Here is a 20,020-nt window from a genome sequence, read left to right as displayed (position 1 = left end):
GTGGCACACAAGAGACACACAAGAGTGACATGTAACCTTATACATGGGATGAGAAAGGATTTTTGGGAGATGAAAAATGGTATATAAAGGGTTAGGAATAATTGCTAATTCCTAATCTCATACGGATTATGAAATAATTTTGTAGAGTCATGAATTTCTCTCCGTGGATGTAGAGTTAATGTTGGAGTTGAATGCGTTAAATTTTGTGTGTCGTTTATCTTTCATGCTTGTGACTTTTTTATTATTAAATTATTATGTACTTGATATCTTAACAGTGGTTTGCTCCACGCTTGGATCCCGACAACATTCGACTTAGTAGCTTAGACAAGCTATATACCATTTTATCATTTTGAGGATCTGAGGCACTGCCTTTAAAAGTTAACCTGACTAAAAAGAAAGGTAATCTGTTGCAGGCTTGCAGCAAAGTATGAAATCCATGACGATCAAGGGAAGTTGCACATTTCCACTGTTAATTGCAGAGAAAATCAACTGTCAGTGGACAGCGCAATCAATCACTAGGTCTTCTTGAACGAAATGGGGTCCAAGATAGTGTTAGTACTTGACACTTGGTAAAACATTCAACCATTTTCCCGTCATATTCTAGTAACGCAGCTCCAAGCAGATTACCGGAATTAGCTACTAAATTGTGCTTAGATTCAATGGTGTTTTCAAACAGATTTGAACATCGTGTAGTGGGGTTTGTGCATTATCATAAGATCTATTATGCAAAATTTCAACAGAGATCATAGGAACCACAAATTGATCTAATAAAGTCGCAAGAAAAAAGAAAAATGACGAAAGTTATGACTTAGTGATCAGATGCTTTTGAAGTTGAAGGATTAAAGGTATTGTTTTCAACTACAATAATCTCATCTGGCCTGATGCCTCTTCCCTTCAGGAAATTGGAGTACCAATGTGCAGAGAGCTTTGGGTATCTTCTCAATTGCTTGTCATCCAAATCGACGTAGTACAGGCCATAAGCTGTCTGATAGCCTCCCAGAAACTCTAAGCCATCTATGAAAGACCATACAAAGTAGCCTTTTGTGTTCGATCCGTTTCTTCCGAAATTTCAAGATGAAGCACCAAAACAAATCAGGAACATTAAGAAGAAAAAAAATAGAGAAAAAGAAAGAGTCATTTATGCAGTAAGTCATAAAGCTAAAAGCATTAGACATTTAGACAGAACATGCAAAAAACACACAAGTAGATATTACATATGTGCACATGCTTACTTTATAGCATCAAGCAAGGTCCCAATACATGAACGCATATACTTCACCCTTGGTGTGTCGATTAGTGTTCCATTGCGCTTGGTTGATTTACCTATCAAAACCAATCACCCAAAAGATTCTAAAACTTTTTGCGATCGTGGTTAGAGAGAGAGAGAGAGAGAGAGAGAGAGAGAGGGAGAGATGAGCTACATATGTTCAAGAAACTTCTGATCATAATTTGATCAGATGAGAATTACAAATTAAAGCAGAGCTAAGCAGCAAGGGAAGAAAAACAAGACTGGAGTCTAGAAGAGCTCTGCACGTTAGGTGGCTGAACCTTAGAGTTTTGGCTGTTGCAACCATGCAAACATAATCCAAAAGAAAATGAAAAATTCTCAAGCATCGCATTCGATTAAGTTGGCAGATTTCTGGTTAAAGTAAATTGCTCCATTTCTCATTGTTGGCCAAAAAAGGCCAGATGCTGTACCATGTTAAGCATTTGGCTGAATTAGGACAATAGGACAGCTACAAAAAGAAGTCTCAGGTATCCATGCAAAGTAAAAGAGGCAAATATGCTTGGATCTGTACATTGATGTGTTTGTATGTGTAAGAGGGAGAGAGAAAGAGAGAGAGCAAACCATTTTCTTGGACATAAATAGGTGGATTGGCATAAACTTTCTTGATATACTCCAGAAGTGGAAAAAGATCGGATGATTCAAGTACATTCTGTTCCAAACAAGAAAGTTAATAATAGTGATCGAAAATGATGGACAGAATATCATGAAATTAAATTCTTAACCCCACCTGATTCGATGGTGCGTCTTCTGGCTCAACTGAAGAAACCGAAAATAGGTACAGAAATTAGTTCAATTCAAACACAAAATATATATGTCCACAAAAGTCATAAGAGAGTTGTAGATTTTGGGAAAATGAGAAGCATTAAGGATGCCTAAGATGAAACTAAGTCCGTACACAAGTTCTCGTAGAACTAACATACAGAGGACAGGAACAATGGCTTAGCAAAAATATAGGGATGGTTGGTTAACTAGGCAATAGCAAATTCAATGAGCAAAGAGTAATTAAAGCTCAAAAAAAATGAGTACATACAGAAGATGCTTAGCGCCATATCAGCAGTCATGTCCCTGATATTCATAGTAAGGCTGCCAGGATTGTCCCTGACATAGAATGTGAAATAATAATTCAGCGCTATAAAGTCAAATGAGCCCTTAATTAGCTTAGATTCGCGGGGAGTAAATGCTGGAATCCTCTTGCCAGCATTCTTCTTTACAATGTCAGGATAGTCTCCAAACACCAATGAATGGAGGAACCTGCAGAGGAATTGTGGATAAACCTTAAGATATGCTTATCTTTTTGCTTCAGGTAGCAAAGCAAAGATAGCATCTTGCTATTTGTTAGGGACGATTAAATGCAAAGGTACTTATCTACCAATGATTCATTACTCACCAACCAATATAAAAATCAAATGCTCTTTGAGTTGCAAATACATCTTCAGTAGTATTAGAATATGGAGAAAACCAAGGAGCAAAGATGTTTAGTCCCACAAAACCATGTTGAATGGCCTGCGCAGCACACAAATTTTCGTTAGTTAACTTACTTCCCATAATGTTTCCCCAGAAGCAAAGATCAATAAAAAGAACTACCAATAAGAATTTTAAAGAGAAATATTTAATGTCTTATTGTGCTGTTCTTCCTGAGCAGATTCAAGGTGGGAAGTCATTAATTCAGGCTGCATCACACCCCATAAGTCATTAGGAGTGGGAAAAGGGGGCTTACACATAGGATTGCCTTTCCATTCCCAGGCTAATATTAAGCTACACTTCATGCCAATCCCTAATGGCCACCTGTACAGTACTTGATCTCTATTCCAAAATATTCTTCTCTTCCAGTTCAACAAAGTGCTGGGAGCACTTGCAACCAGGTTTTCTTCTACGAGACAAACGAATATTGGCATCCAACTTAAAGTAAATCGTTATATCCATAATTGAAACCAAAATTGGTCACAAGTATGATTATAACTGCAACTCTTCCAATGCAAATCACTAGATAAGATTCAGAATGTAGCACGAATTACTCAAGACAGCCACCAGGCAAGGATTCTACTACTTGGTATACTATGAGAAGTAGAATAAATGCATTGCATAATGTAAATGTTAAAAATTTAACTACGAAAGCAAATTCTAGGTGCAACCCTTTTTTTGCACAGGTTCAACTAACTTTGTGCAATCATCTCGAGCATTTCCAGTTAACACCACTAACATTTTGTAGTTCTTCCATCTGTGACTACTAGGTAGGAGTCACCTCAGTAGATGCAGAGATGTATATGGTTGGATCATGAATCTTTGAAAAACCAAAAGTTTAGTAAGATCACTGTGACAAATCAAGTTTTCAATCACTGTAGTAGAACTATCAAGGTAGAAAACACCAGATTACATGAGAAAATTATGAAATAAGGCATTTTAGCAATACCTTGTACTTTCTGTAATATAGTTTCACGACAGATGAATGTGCCAGCAACAAGTTATGGCCAGCAATGTATGGCTCAATTGACGAATTACCCTCGGTACACATCAGTCCAAAAGGCAGAGAGCAGCGCCCTGGGGGAATAATTCCAGAATCATAACCAGCAATGGCAATCATATTGGCCTCATTTAAGGTAGTCCAATGCAAAACCCTGTCTCCAAATTCCTTGAAGCATACATCAGCATAGGCAGTAAAGTCTTTCCTGAAGTCATAAACGAATGATGGTATAAATACGAATTATGGTTTAAATTTAATCATGCAATAACCAAATGTACTTCACAATGCATACCGTGTATATAACAAGCTTAAAAGTGAATGGATCAAAATGACAAATATCAAATGCTTACACCATTTTTTGACTGAGCCATCCCCCATATTCATCTTCAAGAACTTGAGGGGCATCAAAGTGAAAGAGCGTGACGTGTGGCTGAATTCCTGTTTGTATCATCAGAGAGCTAATATAATCAGACATAAACGCATTAAGATGAAATGATACTTGGATAGATCGATCTTCAACAGTGTTCAGGAAGTTTAAATGTACGATTGGGATTTGAGTCAGTATCATCTCATTTCCGAAGTTTAACTGTAAACTAGAGACTTGATTCAGTGCTTAGTTATTAAACAGAAAAACTTACCATGCATGAGAAGTTCATTGATGAGATTGTTGTAATATTCTAAGCCTTTGGGGTTGACATGGCCTCTTCCATCTGAAAAGAGAGGGAAAAAAACCAAGTTTGAGAAGAAAGAAATAAAATGTGTAGTGGTCTTATATAAGTTAATGGTAATACAATAGCACTATACATACTAGGAATAAGTCTTGACCAGGAAATAGAGAATCTGTAAGCCTCCAAACCTATGTCAACCATGTGTTGGACATCTTCCTGAAACAGATAAATTTCCTATAGTGAACCGCATCCTAATTATATGAAGATTCAATTAGCAGGCTACTGAGGTCAAAATATCTAATAATGTACTATCTCTTAACCAGCAAATATATTCAAAGAGCAGGCTACAGAATTGAGTTGTACAGCAGAATGTTTAGAGATACTGCTGGACGGCATCAATAAAGGCCTGAGGCCGTGAATATTTAGTCTGATAACTAGTGATAACAGTAGCTGCTGATAGAGGCAGCAGGTTGTTTATTTTTTTGTTTAAGTTTGTTTTTGGTTGCATAATTTTCTAACATAATGTGGAGCTATGCTGCTGGTTATTTTTTTTACTGATTATCAGTAAAACAACTATAGAATGGCCTAAAGATTGCAGTTAGTAGTTTGCAATTGTAATATTGAAGATAGAAGACCAGTGTTTACCAAGCAAGTCAGAAAGATGAGAACTGTTTTATATTTCTGTCCTCAGTTTGGTAGGAAGAGGGGAAATAAGAGAGATAAGAACTTGATTTATGTTCTAATACTTTAGTAATTACTTTTGTTATAAACACCTACTATAAAATCATCTTGATTTTTCTGAATTAATTGTTACAATCTGCTATTAGCTGCAATAATTGAATCACTTAAAGCTTCTATGCTCAAAGTTTACTACTACATAAATCACTTTCATCCATGATCATTTACTATCTACAACCACAAAAATCATCTGATTGAGGATCAAATTCGTGGAAGGTAAACAAATATCTAATCCTCTCTTAATTAGCCTCACAATTTGGGGGATCAGATATCTTAGCAATTGATAGTACCAATTGTTTGAGAGAATGTAGAAACTAAGACAATAACGAAGCTGATCTTAGTATAGTAAGTGTAGATACTAATACAAGGAGGACGTATACATGCAGTGATCACCCTCAAGTCCTACAGAGTTGTGAATCTTTTCAAATTTTCAGTCTCCACTACATAAAATTTGTTTTGATATATAATAACCATTAACTGTCTCCAGCAAAAGTGAACCCCAATTTGGGAATCATTCCTTTTTGCTAAGATTTGCTAATGACGGTGCAATTTCATCAATATATGTCAGAAAGCCAAAAGGCAGGAAAGAAATGTGTACCTTGTATTTGTGATACTGATCACATGCTACGTCTCCTGTGTCTCCATTAAAAAACCCTGAAAATTTTATTCAACAGTAGAGCTTACTGGTGGGGAAAAAAAGGACTAGAGCAAAAAATTATTTATTTCAAGAAAACTCACCTTTATTGGCATGAACAAAGGTATCCCAAATGCTAGGAGTCCTTCCATCTTCAAGAGCTGCCCCCTCTACCTATGTATATGTCTATGATTATTAATCTGTTATATGTATAACACTGTTATGTATATAATCATGTGCAAGAAAAAGAAAACAGAGAGAGTACTGACTTGATATGCAGAAGCGCCAGCGCCAAAAACAAAGTCAGCTGGGAAGTCTGATCTTGTATAGTTCTTCACTCTGGCTACCACCATTATAGCCTGACATTGTAACAACGTTAGCACCACTAGTACTAGAATCAGAGGAGCAGAAGCATGCGTAAGACTCCTATGTTTCTGTCTCCACATGGTGTCTAAATTTGTAGAGCTTTTTTATCTGCTATTTCTATGTTATTGATGGCTTTCATTCATTTCCATTGATGACTTAAATACACATCCAAAGATTGTCACATTTCAAGAAATCTTGTTTGTCTGTTTACAGGACTGTAATGTGGGCAAGGGCTCTTAAATTTCCATAGAAAACAACGTCATTCCTTTGATCATTCAGCCGGCGGTCCATCAAACGTAATTCTACCACAATAAACAAATTAAAATTTGCAGTATGTATGCAAATGAAAAAAGTAGTATTTTCACACACTAAACTGAATAGTTGTACAGGTTTAATCAATCTGTGACGCTCCATACTCTGGACATAACACCACCGTACCCTGTGATTAATCCACAAGGCACAAAGCTAAATGGATTTAAATTCCATCAAGTATCAAATACAATTCATCTACATAGTCAAACATTTTCTTTACAACTACGGGAGATTTCATTTCACAAGTTCACTAAGGATCCAACCTAATACGAATATATAATCAACCACCTTGAAGTACTTGCATAACTAAGCAAATGTCGAAAATCAAATATAAATTTCCATTTTTTTTATTGCAATCATCTCTCCATTAGATTCAAAGTCTAAACACCTCTTTCAATGCTATAATCTCTGCAAAATGATAATAAATGGAGTGAATAACAATTTGTTCAGTAAGTAGCACATGTACTTTCTTATTGGCATGTACACATTAGTATATGTAATACCGTGCATAATAATCCCTCATATTTCTAACTTTCAACATTCAACCACCAATGTTTCTATATGCCTCTCCAAAACCCGAGGGGCTTGGGTATTGTACTCCCTATGTACTGGTGATTTATGCTTTCATTTGTGGACTAGTCGTGATGTTGTTAAATGTTGATTTAACTGTAATGTTATTGAAATATTGTTCTTATAATTGTGGATTAGTTTATAAGAATTTTTTAAAAAAAGGTACACTAGTATCATTATAATAATTGACAGAGCAATTACACTATATAATTTTATACAACAAGTGTACGCACCAAACAACAAATTTTTTCTCTAGAATAGCAAATCCAAACACTTTATTAGGTTCACATTTAAAGGTGAGTTTTAATATGTTGTAATTATTGCGTACATTTTTTAGTTTATCTTAGTATTTACACTTTGTCATTTCAATGAATAAGCTGCTAAATCAATGTAGACATTGACTTATATATGGCCTCTTTGGTGGACTGTTTTGAGTTTTTCTCGAGTAAACTGCTTACCTTTTCGTGTGACATATAAATAGTTTCTGGCGGTTCTGTAGTTACTAGCCAAAAAAATTTCCTATCTATATGTGTTTTGGGAATTACTATAAGTGTTATCGAAAAAAAAAGTAATGGCATACTACAAGATGCACACAAGGAAGCCCTATAGACATACAGAGAAGGTGAGAGAGCGTTGTTGGGCGAGAGTGACGTTATACTCATAATAGAAGAAGGGTTTTCTCACAGTTGACATATATTTGGTAATTAAATTGAATCATGTTAAATCTTATTCATGCTATGTTTCATTAAATTATTATATTGTTGATTTCACACTAATAATTTATTCCACGTCTGGATACCTAACATTTTCTTCATTAAACTCTCTAGTGAATTCTTCTTGGCTATCCTATATGATTTTTTCAACCTGCAAGTACTATTCTTAAAGTATACGAATCAAAGTTCTTATCATGAAAATTTCGACTTTAATCTTGGGAGCAGAGTTCCTTTTCTTGTTTTCCAATCGAAAGCAGACATACAGATACCATGAGGGCTTGAACCCTAGATCTAACATCATTCATGTCATATTACTATGTAGAACTAGGGGGTGCTTGTTCTGTCATTCAAGCAACAGAAGGAGTAATGTCGTTACTGCCTTGCATAGTGCAGTGCCAATCGATATGTGAAGAGATTTGGAAAAGTCAAGAAAATCAAAAACTAAAAAAAGAAATAAAATAGTAAAAAAAAACTCAAGTTCTTAAATTTTTTTTAGAGTTTTAGTTTAATCCGTTTCATGTGGGATCTAACCAATTCTCCACTCAATAATTTTTTAGGTAAACTCGAATGGAACAACTATTGAATTCCTGATTAAATCAAAGGGAGTTGGGGGTATATGAATGACCCCTTGTAGCAATCAGGAATTGGATGGTCAAATAATCTCTTTGAAATGCACAATTGCAGTTGGACAAGTAGTCTTTAGTTACGAAGTCATTTCACAATAAGTAGACGGAGAAAAAGATTGCGTGGGGGAAGCCAATCATTGATCAAACGACTTGATTGTTGAATTGGGCATATGAGACAAAGTGATAATAAATGTGCTATTCGTTTAAACCAGCAAGCATCCATATCATCTTGTGAATTTTGATCATGTCAATTGTAAATGGCATGTACGGTACTACGTATTAGAGGATCTGTAAGAGTCACTGTAAATTATAAGAATATTAATGAAAAATTAATTGTACATATCATAAACTGCACAGTCTAACTAATTGAATTGTACACATGCAATCAAATAAAGAAACTAGAGCTCTCGAAAATCCTCCTGCAAGAAAAGGTAACAAGATTCAGAAGCACTTGACATTTGATTCACATCTACAAAAGACTCATTCTTGCATCCCAATGAAGCAACCTATGATTGGTTGAACTCTTGCTGATAAACTGAAGGCCATAATAATTAACCCCAAAGGGGGATCGTTTGTCATTGACTTGTTGAAGTTTCGACATGTAACTTTATATCACATGGCCTAAAACTTCAGGGTCTTCAGAAATAAACATAAGGGCTAATTTCAATTTCATCAAAACAACAAGAACTTTCTCATAACTGTACTTCTATCTGGATCCATGTAGGAATATTTCCAATTAATTGCACTGCCACTGCCAAATGCATTTGTAAGAGTTGATCAAAATCACTCCAAAATGTTTTGGCTGAACAAGGATGGTACCATTTAATTCATTGGCTTAAACAAGCTTGATACCTTTTTTTTTTTTTTTTTTTGGTGCCCCTTTTGGGATGTCAGGCATTGCGTTAAAGGTAGAGGTGGCAAAATGGGCGGGATGGGCGGGATTTGCTTGGGTTTGTGATGGAACCGAGTCATATGGGTTTGGGCCCAACCTTACCCATATGTATTTTGGGACTAACTTGGGCGGGATCACTTTGGGATGGGTTTAGATTGATCCCGCCCAATACCCAAATCTATTTTCTACATATTTTTTTTCCTTTAATTCATTTTTATTTTTTATATAATTTTAATATTTTTGATTTATTAAATTTTTTTTAGTTTTATTAAATAAACATGCAAGTGCTTTATACTCAGGATTCCCATAAAAAATTGGATTAACAAATAAAGGAAAAAATAGATATACAGTCATATTCCAACATATATCAAGATGACCAAGGTACTTAAGGTGTTGAATATTTATCCTCATTATTGTCCAAAGATGACAGGTCTAAATTGACTGAAATGTTGAAAATTCTTGTGGATAATGACTAGGAAAACTACTAGATTATATTCTCTAGTATGACTATAAAAATTGTTAAAGATTATTTTTTAATCTAAGACTCCGTTTGGATTGGCTATTTTTTCAAAAAATAAGTTTTTCAAATACAATGTTACAGTAATATACAATAACTCAAAAAACATCCCATCCATATTAGTATATCAATTATTTCAAAAAAATTTTATAGCAAAAATTTTTCATATACACTGCTATAATAAAATATTTCAAAAATACCCCCCAAAAATAGCTAAACCAAACAGAGCCCTTGTTATTTGAGCCCAATGGGTACCCAAGTATTTCCCAAGTATTCCCATCAATTAATGGGTACAATTGGGATTTGTCCCATTTTAAACCCAATATCAAAATCCAATACCCATCCCGCCCAAATTCCCCATGGGCATGGGTAACCCATTGGGACTTGGGACAAATTGTCACCTCTAGTTAAAGGTTAACATGTCTTAAAAGAAAGTTACAGCAAAGTATAAAATCCATAACAATCCAGGGAAAATACAAACTTCCACTACCAATTGCCAAGAGAATCAACTATCTGTGCAATCTAGTTTGTGGTTTTACCTGAATACAACATATCCACTCAGTTGAGCGCTACAAATTTTGCATTTTCCCGTCATATTCTATGACTGCTGAATGTCTTGTCAACAAGAGTAGCTCCAGCAGATTATCTCAATTTAGCTACTATAACTATGCTTCTTTCTTTGATTCATAGAAGATTTAATGGTGTAATTGAACAGATTCGTGCACCCTATGGTGGAATCCATTGCACCAGAAATTCTATTATGCAGAATTTGAGCAGTTATAAGCACAAAAGATTTGTTTCAGTGGTCAGAGGCTTCTGACATCGAAGAAACAAAGGCTTCATTTCCATCTACAATAATCTCATCAGGCCTGATGCTTCTTCCTTTGAGGAAATTGGAGTACCAATGTGCAGAGAGCTTTGGGTATCTCCTCAACTGCTTGTCATCCAAGTCCACGTAGTACAGGCCATAACCTGTCTGGTAGCCACCAAGTAACTCCAAACCATCTAAGAAAGACCACAGGAAGTAGCCTTTTGTGTTGGATCCGTTTCTTCCGACATTGCAAGAGGAAAGACCAGAACAGGTCAGGAATGTTAACCAGTAAAATTGTAATTTATGCAGTAAATCGTAAGGCATTAGACAGAACGTGCAAAAAACACTCAAAAGTACATATCAGCACATGCTTACTTTATAGCGTCGAGCAAGGCTCCGATATATGAATGCACATATTTCACCCTCGGTGTGTCAATTAGTGTTCCATTACGCTCCATTCCTTTACCTATTAAAACCAGTCAATCAGTCTCCAAAGAGATTCTAAGACGTTAAACTATGAGCTATATATGTTCAAACATCTTTAGATCATAATTTGATCAGGTGACAGATACAAATTAATGCAGACTCCAATAGCAAGGAAAAGAAAATGCGCCAGTAAAAGAGCATCCCGAGCTTCAAAGTCAAAATACCACACTTGCATTTTTGGTGGCTGAACCTTAGAGAGTTGCAACCAAGCATACACATTCCAGAATGGGGAACCATTCAAAAGGAAATGAAAGTTCTCAAGCAATATATACACAGGAGGTTTGATTAGGTCGGCAGATTTCTAGTAATTGCACATCCTTGGTGAGGTAGCAGAGGCAAATGTGTTTTTTTGTGTGTGTGCGTGCACGTGCATGAGAGAGAGAGAGAGAGAGAGAGAACCATTCTCTTGGATATAAATAGGTGGATTGGCATAAACTTTCTTGAGATACTCCAGAATTGCAAAAAGACTGGATGATTCAACTTCATCCTGTGCCAAATAAGATGGTTAATAACAGGGACCAAAAATGATGAACAGAAAATCATGGAATTCAATTCCTCATGCCAACCTGATCCGTTGTTGCATCTTCTGGCTCTACTAAAGAAACCAAAACATATAAAGCAATTAGTTCAATTCAACAACAATATAGAGCGATAAACGTCATCAGAGAGATAGAGACCTTGACAAAAGAGAAGCATTAAGGACAGTAAAATGAAACTAAAGCTGTGGACAAGTTCTCAAAGAACTCACAAACAGAGGAACTAAAAAAGGCTTTTCAAAAGGGGTACAGGTACTTGATTCACTAGGCAAAATGAAATTCAGTAAGAAAAAAGTAATTCAAGCTTGCGAAAAAACGATCACATACAGAAGATGCTTACTGCCATATCGGCAGTTATGTCCCTGATGTTCCTACTAAGGTTGCTGGGATTGTCCTTGACATAGAATATGAAATAATGATTCAGCCCTATAAAGTCAATGGAGCCCTTGATTAGCTTAGATTCACGCGGAGTGAGTGTTGGAATCCTCTTGCCAGCATTCTTCTTTATAATGTCAGGATAGTCTCCAAACACCAATGGATGGAGAAACCTGCAGTCGAATTGTGGATAAACCATAAAATGAGCTTATCTTTTTGCTTTAAGTAGCAAAGGAAAGAAGTTATCTTGCTGCTTGCCAGGGATGACGAAATGCATAGTGAAGAAACTCACCAACCAATATAATAATCGATGGCTCTTTTTGTTGCAATTACATCTGCTACAGCTTTGCTATATGGAGAAAACCAAGGAGCATAGAGGTTTAGTCCCACAAAACCACGTTGAATGGCCTGCACACAGACATAAATTTCTGTTGTATGACTTGCTTCCCATCATGTTTTCCCAGATATGAAGATCAACAAAAGACCACCATCAGAACTTTAAAGAGATGCATCAATGTCAATCTTATAACTCCAATCCTATTTTTGGCTGATGCAAGATTGGAAATTTTTGGTCAGGCTGCATCATACCCTATATGTTAGTAGGGGTGGCAGCTAGGGGCTCACCAATAGGATTGCCTATCCATTCCCAGGCCTATTAAGCTACCCTTTTTACTAATCCCTAATGGTAAACTATAGAGTATTTGATCTCTATCCAAACTTATTCTCCTTTCTTGCAGTTCCACCAAGTCCTCACAGCACTTGTGAGTTGCGACTAGCGACTAGGCATTTTTTCTACGAGACTTATGGAAACAGACAGAATATTGTCATTCCAATTTCCAGCTTAAAGCAAATTGTTATTTCCAGAATTGAATCCAAAATTGGTGACAAATATGTTTAGAAACAAGCCCTTCCAACGCAACTGGCTACACAAGAGTCAGAATGTAGCACAAAAGACTCGTAATAGCCACTCTTTGGTAGGATATATGTAATTGAAGATACTTGTAATATGCTAGATGATGTAAATGTCGAACAATTAAACTACAAAAGCAAATTCCAGGTGCAAGTGCAACTCTAGATACTAGTAGTTAAAAAGCCAGTGGCTCAGAGCATCAGTACCGGGTTGGAAAGAACTAGCACGTTTCCATCCCTATCTCTATAAATGGGAAATGAATTATCATCTAACTCTGTACAATCATCTCAAGCACTTCCAGTTAGCACAACTAACTAATAGTACCATAGTAGTTCTCCTCTGTGCATGCAGAGATGTATATGGTTGCACTTAGAATTTTTCAAGAACCAAAAGCTTACTAAGATCAATGTGACAAAAATCAAGTGCCCACCATTGAAGTAGAACTAGGTAGTAAAACACTAGATTATGTGAGAAAAATATGAAATGCTATATCATAGTACTACCTTATACTTTGCGTAGTATAGTTTCACAACAGACGAATGTGCCAGCAACATGTTGTGACCAGCAATATATGGTTCAGTTGAAGAATCACCCTCGGTACACGTCAGTCCAAATGGCGGAGAGCAACGTCCTGGGGGAGCAAGTCCATTATCATAACCACCTATGGCAAATACATTGGCCTCGTTTATAGTAGTCCAGTGCAGAACCCTGTCCCCAAACTCCTTGAAGCACAGATCCGCATAGGCAGTAAAGTCTCTCCTGAACACAAGTAATAACTGTTTAGATTTAATCACATAATATGCGCATATAGTTCACCATGCAAACCATATACGAAACAGAGCTCGATCAAAATGACAAAAATCAAATGCTTACACCATTTTCCGACTAAGCCACCCCCCATATTCATCTTCAAGAGCTTGAGGATTATCAAGGTGAACCAGCGTGACATGTGGTTGAATTCCTGTGTGTCATCCGACAGTAATGATGTCAAAACATAAAAACCGTTAAAATGAAAATAAACTCAGATAGAATGTCAACAGCATAGGGGAAGTTTATGTCCGTGCTCTTGTAAGACAAAGATTTGTCAATATCATCCCATTTATGGAACAGTTCACACAAACAGGTTGTTCATTAAGTGCTTACTTATCAAACAGAATAAACCTACCATGCATGAGGAGTTCATTAATGAGATTGTTGTAATATTCTAATCCCTTGGGGTTGACATGGCCTCTTCCATCTGAAAAGAGAAAAGACAAAACAGAGTATGAGAAGAAATAAACAAAATATGCAGTAGTATTGCAAAGGTAGTACAGTAGAATTAAACATACTAGGGATAAGTCTTGACCAGGAAATAGAGAATCTGTAAGCCTCCAAACCTGTTTCAACCATGCGCTGGACATCTTCCTGAAACAGATAAATTTCCTAGAGTGAACTGCATTAAGATTTCACCGTGGCGAAATCATGTATCTTCACACAAACTCGGCCGAGTCATAACCGGAACAGAGGGACCGGTACAATACCGATCACCGAATTGTGGATAATTTAATATCCACAACGATTTGCTTTGACTTGACCGATATTGACTGATTCGAATCTGCGAAACATACAATTGGCCAAAATATCATAGTCAACTTGGATATTTTTTTTAGATTCTGCCTTTTATGGTATTTTTAATTTATTTTTAGTAATTTTTTCAGATTTTTTGGAAATTTTTGTATGTTATAACGTGCGTATCACCCTATATCCAACTCATATGCCGCGACACGATTGCGACCCACGACGACGAACTATGATCTTAATATTAAACAAAATACATGATTTCGCCACTTGCTATCCACAATCTTTGTGCTAATTGTAAGAAGATTCGAGTAGCAGGCTACTGAGATCCAGGTATCTCAGAATGTACTCTCTCAGCCAACAAATGCATTCAAGCAGCAGGACACTGGAGCAGAATTCAGTACTAGAGCAGAATGTTTACGGGTACTTCTGGATGGAATCTGGAATGGCCTGAATGTTTGAACATTCAGTCTGATAAGTAGTGATGATAGTTGCAGCAGGTTGTTTTGGTTTTCTTAATAAGTTTTTTGTTTGGGTGCATGTTCTTCTGATGCAATGACCAGCTATGCTGCCGGTAACTTTCGGGTCGCTTATCAATAAAGGAACTGTTAGAATTGCCTAAAGATTATAGTTATTGGTTTTCAATTGTAACTGTATACAAAGTTGAGATTCAGATGCTGCATCCGCTTGAAATAGAAGGTAGAAGACCAGCTCACCGACCAAGTCATAAAGGCGAGAACTACTTTAGATTCCTTATTCAGTTTTGTAGGGAAAGGGGACAATGAGAGACAAAAACTTGATCCATTTTCTTGACTAGTTGCAGTTACTATTGGCATATATATCTAGTAGCCAATTACATCCCACTATCTCTGCTTAAGCGTTACTTCTGGTGGTAGTTGGAAAATTTGAGTGTCTTAAAGCTTCTACCCTTACAATCTACTGCTAAAATCACTTTCATAGGTGATCAATAATACCTAGTATTAAACAGAAATCAGTTTAATAGTGATTAAACATTTTGCAGGCTAACAAGTATCTACTCCTCTCTTAGTAAGTGTCACAATTTGGGCGATCAGGTACCTTGGCAATTGGCAATTCCAATTGCTTGAGAGATATGTAGAAACTAACACGAATATTAACACAACAAGTGTAATACTAGTACAACTGTTAGATAGTAATGATACAAATCATTCAGAGTTTCTAAACCTTTTGATCCTTTAATCTCCCTCACACAAAATTCATTTTGGGATATGATAACCATTTACTGTCTCTAGTGAAAACCCGAATTTGGCACACTAGTTAAACTAAGTTTGGCTACTGAAGTTGCAATTGCATCAGTATGCCAGAAAGCTAGAAGTCAGGAAAGATATATCTACCTTGTATTTGTGATACTGATCACATGCTATGTCTCCTGTGGCTCCATTAGATAGACCTGATCATTTTATTCAAGAGTAAAAGTTTTACAAACATAGATGATAAAAATTAGAGCACAAAAAATAAAATTTTCTCAAAACAAACATACCTTTATTGGCATGGGTATAGGTATCCCAAATGCTAGGAGTCCTTCCATCATCAAGAGCTGCTCCCTCTACCTATATATACGTATTATATGATCATAAATTTACTGAGTTCATGTTACTATATTTAATCATGTACAAGAAAATGAAACACAGAGAGTAATCAGAGTATTGACTTGATATGAGGCAGTGCCAGCGCCAAAAACAAAGTCAGCTGGGAAGTCTGATCTTGTATAATTCTCCACTCTGGCTACTACCATTACAGCCAGAGACTGCAACAACATTAGCACCATTAGTACTAGAATCAATGGAGCAGAAGTAAAATACATTAGACTCCTCTGTTTCTGTTTCAACATGGTGACTAAATTCCAGAGATTGTTAGTCTGCTGTTTCATATTTCCATTTGTGGGCTTGATTTATTTTCTTTGTTGACTTAAATACACATTCAATCGTTCTCAGAACTACGAGAAATCTCATTTGGCCGTTTATAAGACAGAAAAGTGGATACTGGCAACAACGTCATTGCTTTGATCATTCAGCGACCAAGTGTAATTTTACCACAATAATCAAACGAAATCTACAGTACACAAATGAAATATGTGGTATTTTTGGGAAAATTTGGAAGAAGGGAATAAGGAAAAGTGGAAATTTATAAATATGCTGTAAGTTATGTATTAATATTCATATTTCGTAAACTGTAAAAATATTTTTGCTGCATGCAAAATTACAAATTTACTCTCATGTGCACATACATACATTCATACATACATATGTGGGCGCGCATATTTTGATATGCACTGATGTTCACCAAAATATACATTTTTTATTCGTTAAGGCACACATTTGTATTCAATAGAGTGCACTGTTACGAGAGAAGAATTATACATTTATTAATTATTTAACTAGTAAATAGTAACCCATACTCCATTCACAAATTTCTTAATACTTACACTGTACTTGTAAATTTTCAATCTTCATATTACATTTTTCCAAGTTTTACCTAGTGTTTTTGCAAACTAAACTCCATAAATATGAGTTTAATCTTGTGTGTGTTACTGCTTATCTCACTATTTTTGAGTTAGTTATAATGTTAATGTATTGTGAATTGATAGTACTCAGGGGCGGATTTAAAGGAGGGCACTGGGGCCCTTAAATTCCTATAATACATTTACAATTTTGACATAATTTTAAATGTGCCTCCAGAATTTTTTTTAGAAAAAATATGAAAGAATGGGTCACAAAATTTATATCATTCACTTTCCTCCTCTAGTCCCCATTTTCTCCCCAACAGGGCCAAGTACCAATTATATCAGTCATTCCTTTTGATCCCCACTCCCCAAGTTCCCTTTACTCCTGTGGTCCTCCATTTCCCTTCACAACCCGGCTCCTCTTCTTCCACACCCAAGCCAACTACTCTTTCTTTTTATCACTTCATCCAATTATCATTTACTTCCTTTGTCCCCACTCCCCAATTTCCCTTTCCTCCTCTGGCTCTCGGTTGTCCTCACTCCCCAACATACATACGAGAGCCACTTTTTCTTCCACAACCAAAGCTTGTTACTCTTTCTGTTGATCACTTCATCCGATTTAGAGATTGCATCAGAATCAATTGATCTTCTAAGACCTGGGTCCCGCACATTTTGCAGCTCTTTTCACCAACTTTAGGAGACCATCAAAATCAGGTTCTAAACAATTACTTCTTATTATTATTATTTTAAATTTGTTTGCAAATATATTTCTAGAGCATGAGACTATTATTGTTTTAAAGAAATTTGAAAATTGATTAGTTAATGTAATAACTAATAAATGGGTCATTTGATAAATATTTTAACTTGTGAAATGGTGATTTTATGCATGAGACTTTTTTTTTTTTGCTTAAAAAATTAGAAAAAGAATAGATAAAAAATTTTAGTGTTATTTTTGCCCCCACTAAGATTTTTTTCTGGCTCCGCCCCTGATGGTACTGTTGAATTGTAATGTGATTGTATTGATGTTACAATTGTGGGTTAGTTTATAAGGAAAAATAGATTACAATCTATTACCACATGCCCTGCAAGTATGGTATAATTATATGATACAACGTTTGAATTAATACGATAGATATTGATGCTAAACTATAAAGGTAAACATTAGAACGTGAACATATGCACACCGTATACAAGTTGTTCTTTTGCAATTTGATCATTTTGTCTATATTACTCTCGTGCCCATATTCATACTAGTTTATGCTAATAACAAAGCATGACTTAATCATAAGAAGCTTCACTTGTAACCGAAAAATCACAAGATCGAATCATCACAAGAGTAAATAGAGAATCATTGTTAATCTTCTTTTTTTAAAAAAAAAAAATAGTGTATGCTTTGTATGCTGCAATTATCACTAATAATAACAGAGACCCTGAATCCACATGCATGGGCATACCAAAAATTAGAAAAAAAAATTCTAAAACTTAATTAAGCAAGTCCGATGCCCGCTCCACTTAACTAAAAATTGATTAAAAGCATAATTTTACTTAATTAGGTTTTTAAATTAAAAACTTAATTAAAAAAAACTCTTAAACGGAAAACATACCCTATGCCCACTAAAGTTATGAAATCTCAAATTTCTATATAATATAAAATTAGATAGGTGTCAACTTTTGATGTGATGATGGGTTGCACAACCTAGTGCATTGGACAAATTGAAACTGGCTTTGAAGATTACTTCCTAAGCTCATCCTGAACCTTCCAGTCGTTGTTATGCTTCACATCGCAGAGATGTTGATCAGTAGGAAAACTAAGAATACAAAGGCAAATTTACTATCGTTATGAAAAGGACAATGCTTTAACAAAACAACGCATTGAAAAAAGAAACCAATCCAGTAGGCTCCTATCATGTTTCTTTTCTTTTATATTACTACCTTTTCTTTTTTCGATGTTATTATCACTTTGTTTCTGCCATTCAGTAGTATTCACTGGTGCCTCGTCTTTTATTATCTTTTGTCAACAACTTAGAGAATTTTAGTACTCAAATAGCGATAAATCGGTTGAGTAGTTTCCTCACTATGAAATTTGACCCAAAAAAAATGTCCGGTAACACAATCGTGGCGTATTGGTATTAGCTCATATTTCTCTGGAATCATGGCCACAACTTTTATATTATATAATGCGCACAATCACATGACTTATATATTTTTTGGCGGGTTTTTTAATGTGCTTTTCGAATTTTACTTGGATATTGAGCGTTTAAAATGTGTTCTAAAATACAAAAATATTACTTTATACAACACACAATTGTACGAAAAAAACAAAAATAAAGATGACCCCATCTCTTTAATTTTAGAAATTTTTGCATTATGTCTATCACTTAAAATGTCATATTTTTCAATCGCTTTTTGTAAAAAAATTCTTTGGAATAAATAATAAAGGGAGGGGGGAGATGTCCCAGCATTGTATCTATTGTTTATCATGTTTTTTAATCGCTTTTTATAGAAAAACTCTTTGGAATAAATAAGAAGGGGCCCATCCGGAGGGGGGGGGGGAGAGGGAGCCATCCCTGTAGACCCATAGATAACTGTATATTTTTTTCTACATTTTTTGTCTCTTTGTTTTTTGGTAATTGACAACACTACATTTTTGTCTACATCATGTATACAAATTTTTTATGGCTTTGGTCAATATTTCGTGTCGTATACAAATTGAACTGAGCCTGCAAAATTCAAGTTTCTTAATCTAAATGCTCGACAAAGTTTCCTCGTGATATTGTATACTCTGGCATAAGTTAGACCTTGTTTGAAAAGCTATTTCCTTTCAAAAAAATTTTAATTTTTTATAAATACATTTTTCAATCATCTTTTTATTTCATATAAATCAAATCGCTATAATATTTTTTTTTCTCTTGGAATGTTGGACCAATATATACCTTGCATAATATGGTCGTTCGTGGTTATGGATTCAAAGTTTTCGCCCTGTGTAGTTGGATAATATCACCACAAATGTTCGTGGTCGTGCTCTTCTCTCCCATTGTCACTTGGCGAATTCTGAAGTTTTTTCCATCATGTTCCTAG

General features: G+C 35.5%; 2 protein-coding genes across 2 annotated transcripts; both read right to left on the bottom strand.

Moving 5' to 3' along the window:
• Positions 1-808: 808 nt before the first annotated feature.
• LOC113759612 (beta-glucosidase 11-like) lies at positions 809-7,247 on the bottom strand. The gene is made up of 14 exons (XM_027302194.1): positions 7,204-7,247; positions 6,059-6,128; positions 5,894-5,963; positions 5,754-5,809; positions 4,558-4,633; positions 4,388-4,459; positions 4,100-4,187; positions 3,699-3,954; positions 2,676-2,791; positions 2,319-2,539; positions 2,016-2,044; positions 1,850-1,937; positions 1,233-1,323; positions 809-1,058 (listed from the first exon to the last, which is right to left on the bottom strand). The coding sequence occupies exons 1-14, from the start codon at positions 7,212-7,214 to the stop codon at positions 809-811; spliced, it is 1,494 nt and encodes a 497-aa protein (XP_027157995.1). The 5' UTR covers positions 7,215-7,247.
• A 3,007-nt stretch (positions 7,248-10,254) lies between these two features.
• On the bottom strand, positions 10,255-16,362 carry LOC113760430 (cyanidin 3-O-glucoside 7-O-glucosyltransferase (acyl-glucose)-like). Its single transcript, XM_027302999.1, has 13 exons — positions 16,151-16,362; positions 15,980-16,049; positions 15,834-15,889; positions 14,232-14,307; positions 14,069-14,140; positions 13,777-13,864; positions 13,407-13,662; positions 12,286-12,401; positions 11,946-12,166; positions 11,649-11,677; positions 11,482-11,569; positions 10,972-11,062; positions 10,255-10,834 (listed from the first exon to the last, which is right to left on the bottom strand). Exons 1-13 carry the CDS (start codon positions 16,328-16,330, stop codon positions 10,585-10,587), a joined length of 1,593 nt encoding a protein of 530 aa, XP_027158800.1. The 5' UTR covers positions 16,331-16,362; the 3' UTR covers positions 10,255-10,584.
• Positions 16,363-20,020: the final 3,658 nt, after the last annotated feature.

This window comes from Coffea eugenioides, chromosome 2, assembly GCF_003713205.1.
Source record: "Coffea eugenioides isolate CCC68of chromosome 2, Ceug_1.0, whole genome shotgun sequence".
Taxonomy (NCBI): Eukaryota; Viridiplantae; Streptophyta; class Magnoliopsida; order Gentianales; family Rubiaceae; genus Coffea; species Coffea eugenioides.
The sequence above is the reverse complement of the archived record's forward strand: the minus strand, read 5'-3'. Positions and strand labels throughout refer to the sequence as shown.

Bases quoted from the DNA above. Each gene is read 5' to 3' on its own strand.
- LOC113760430 (XM_027302999.1), bottom strand. From the start codon at position 16,330: ATGTTGAAACAGAAACAGAGGAGTCTAATGTATTTTACTTCTGCTCCA. The intron at 13,663-13,776 runs GTAAGCATTTGA...ACTTGTGTTCAG, and splicing joins TGGCTTAGTCGGAAAATGGT to GAGAGACTTTACTGCCTATG. The intron at 11,678-11,945 runs GTATGTGATCGT...TGGTTTCTTTAG, and splicing joins TATGGCAGTAAGCATCTTCT to TAGAGCCAGAAGATGCAACA.
- LOC113759612 (XM_027302194.1), bottom strand. The intron at 1,938-2,015 runs GTGGGGTTAAGA...TGTTTGGAACAG, and splicing joins AAGACGCACCATCGAATCAG to AATGTACTTGAATCATCCGA. The intron at 1,324-1,849 runs GTTTGCTCTCTC...TGGTTTTGATAG, and splicing joins TATTTATGTCCAAGAAAATG to GTAAATCAACCAAGCGCAAT.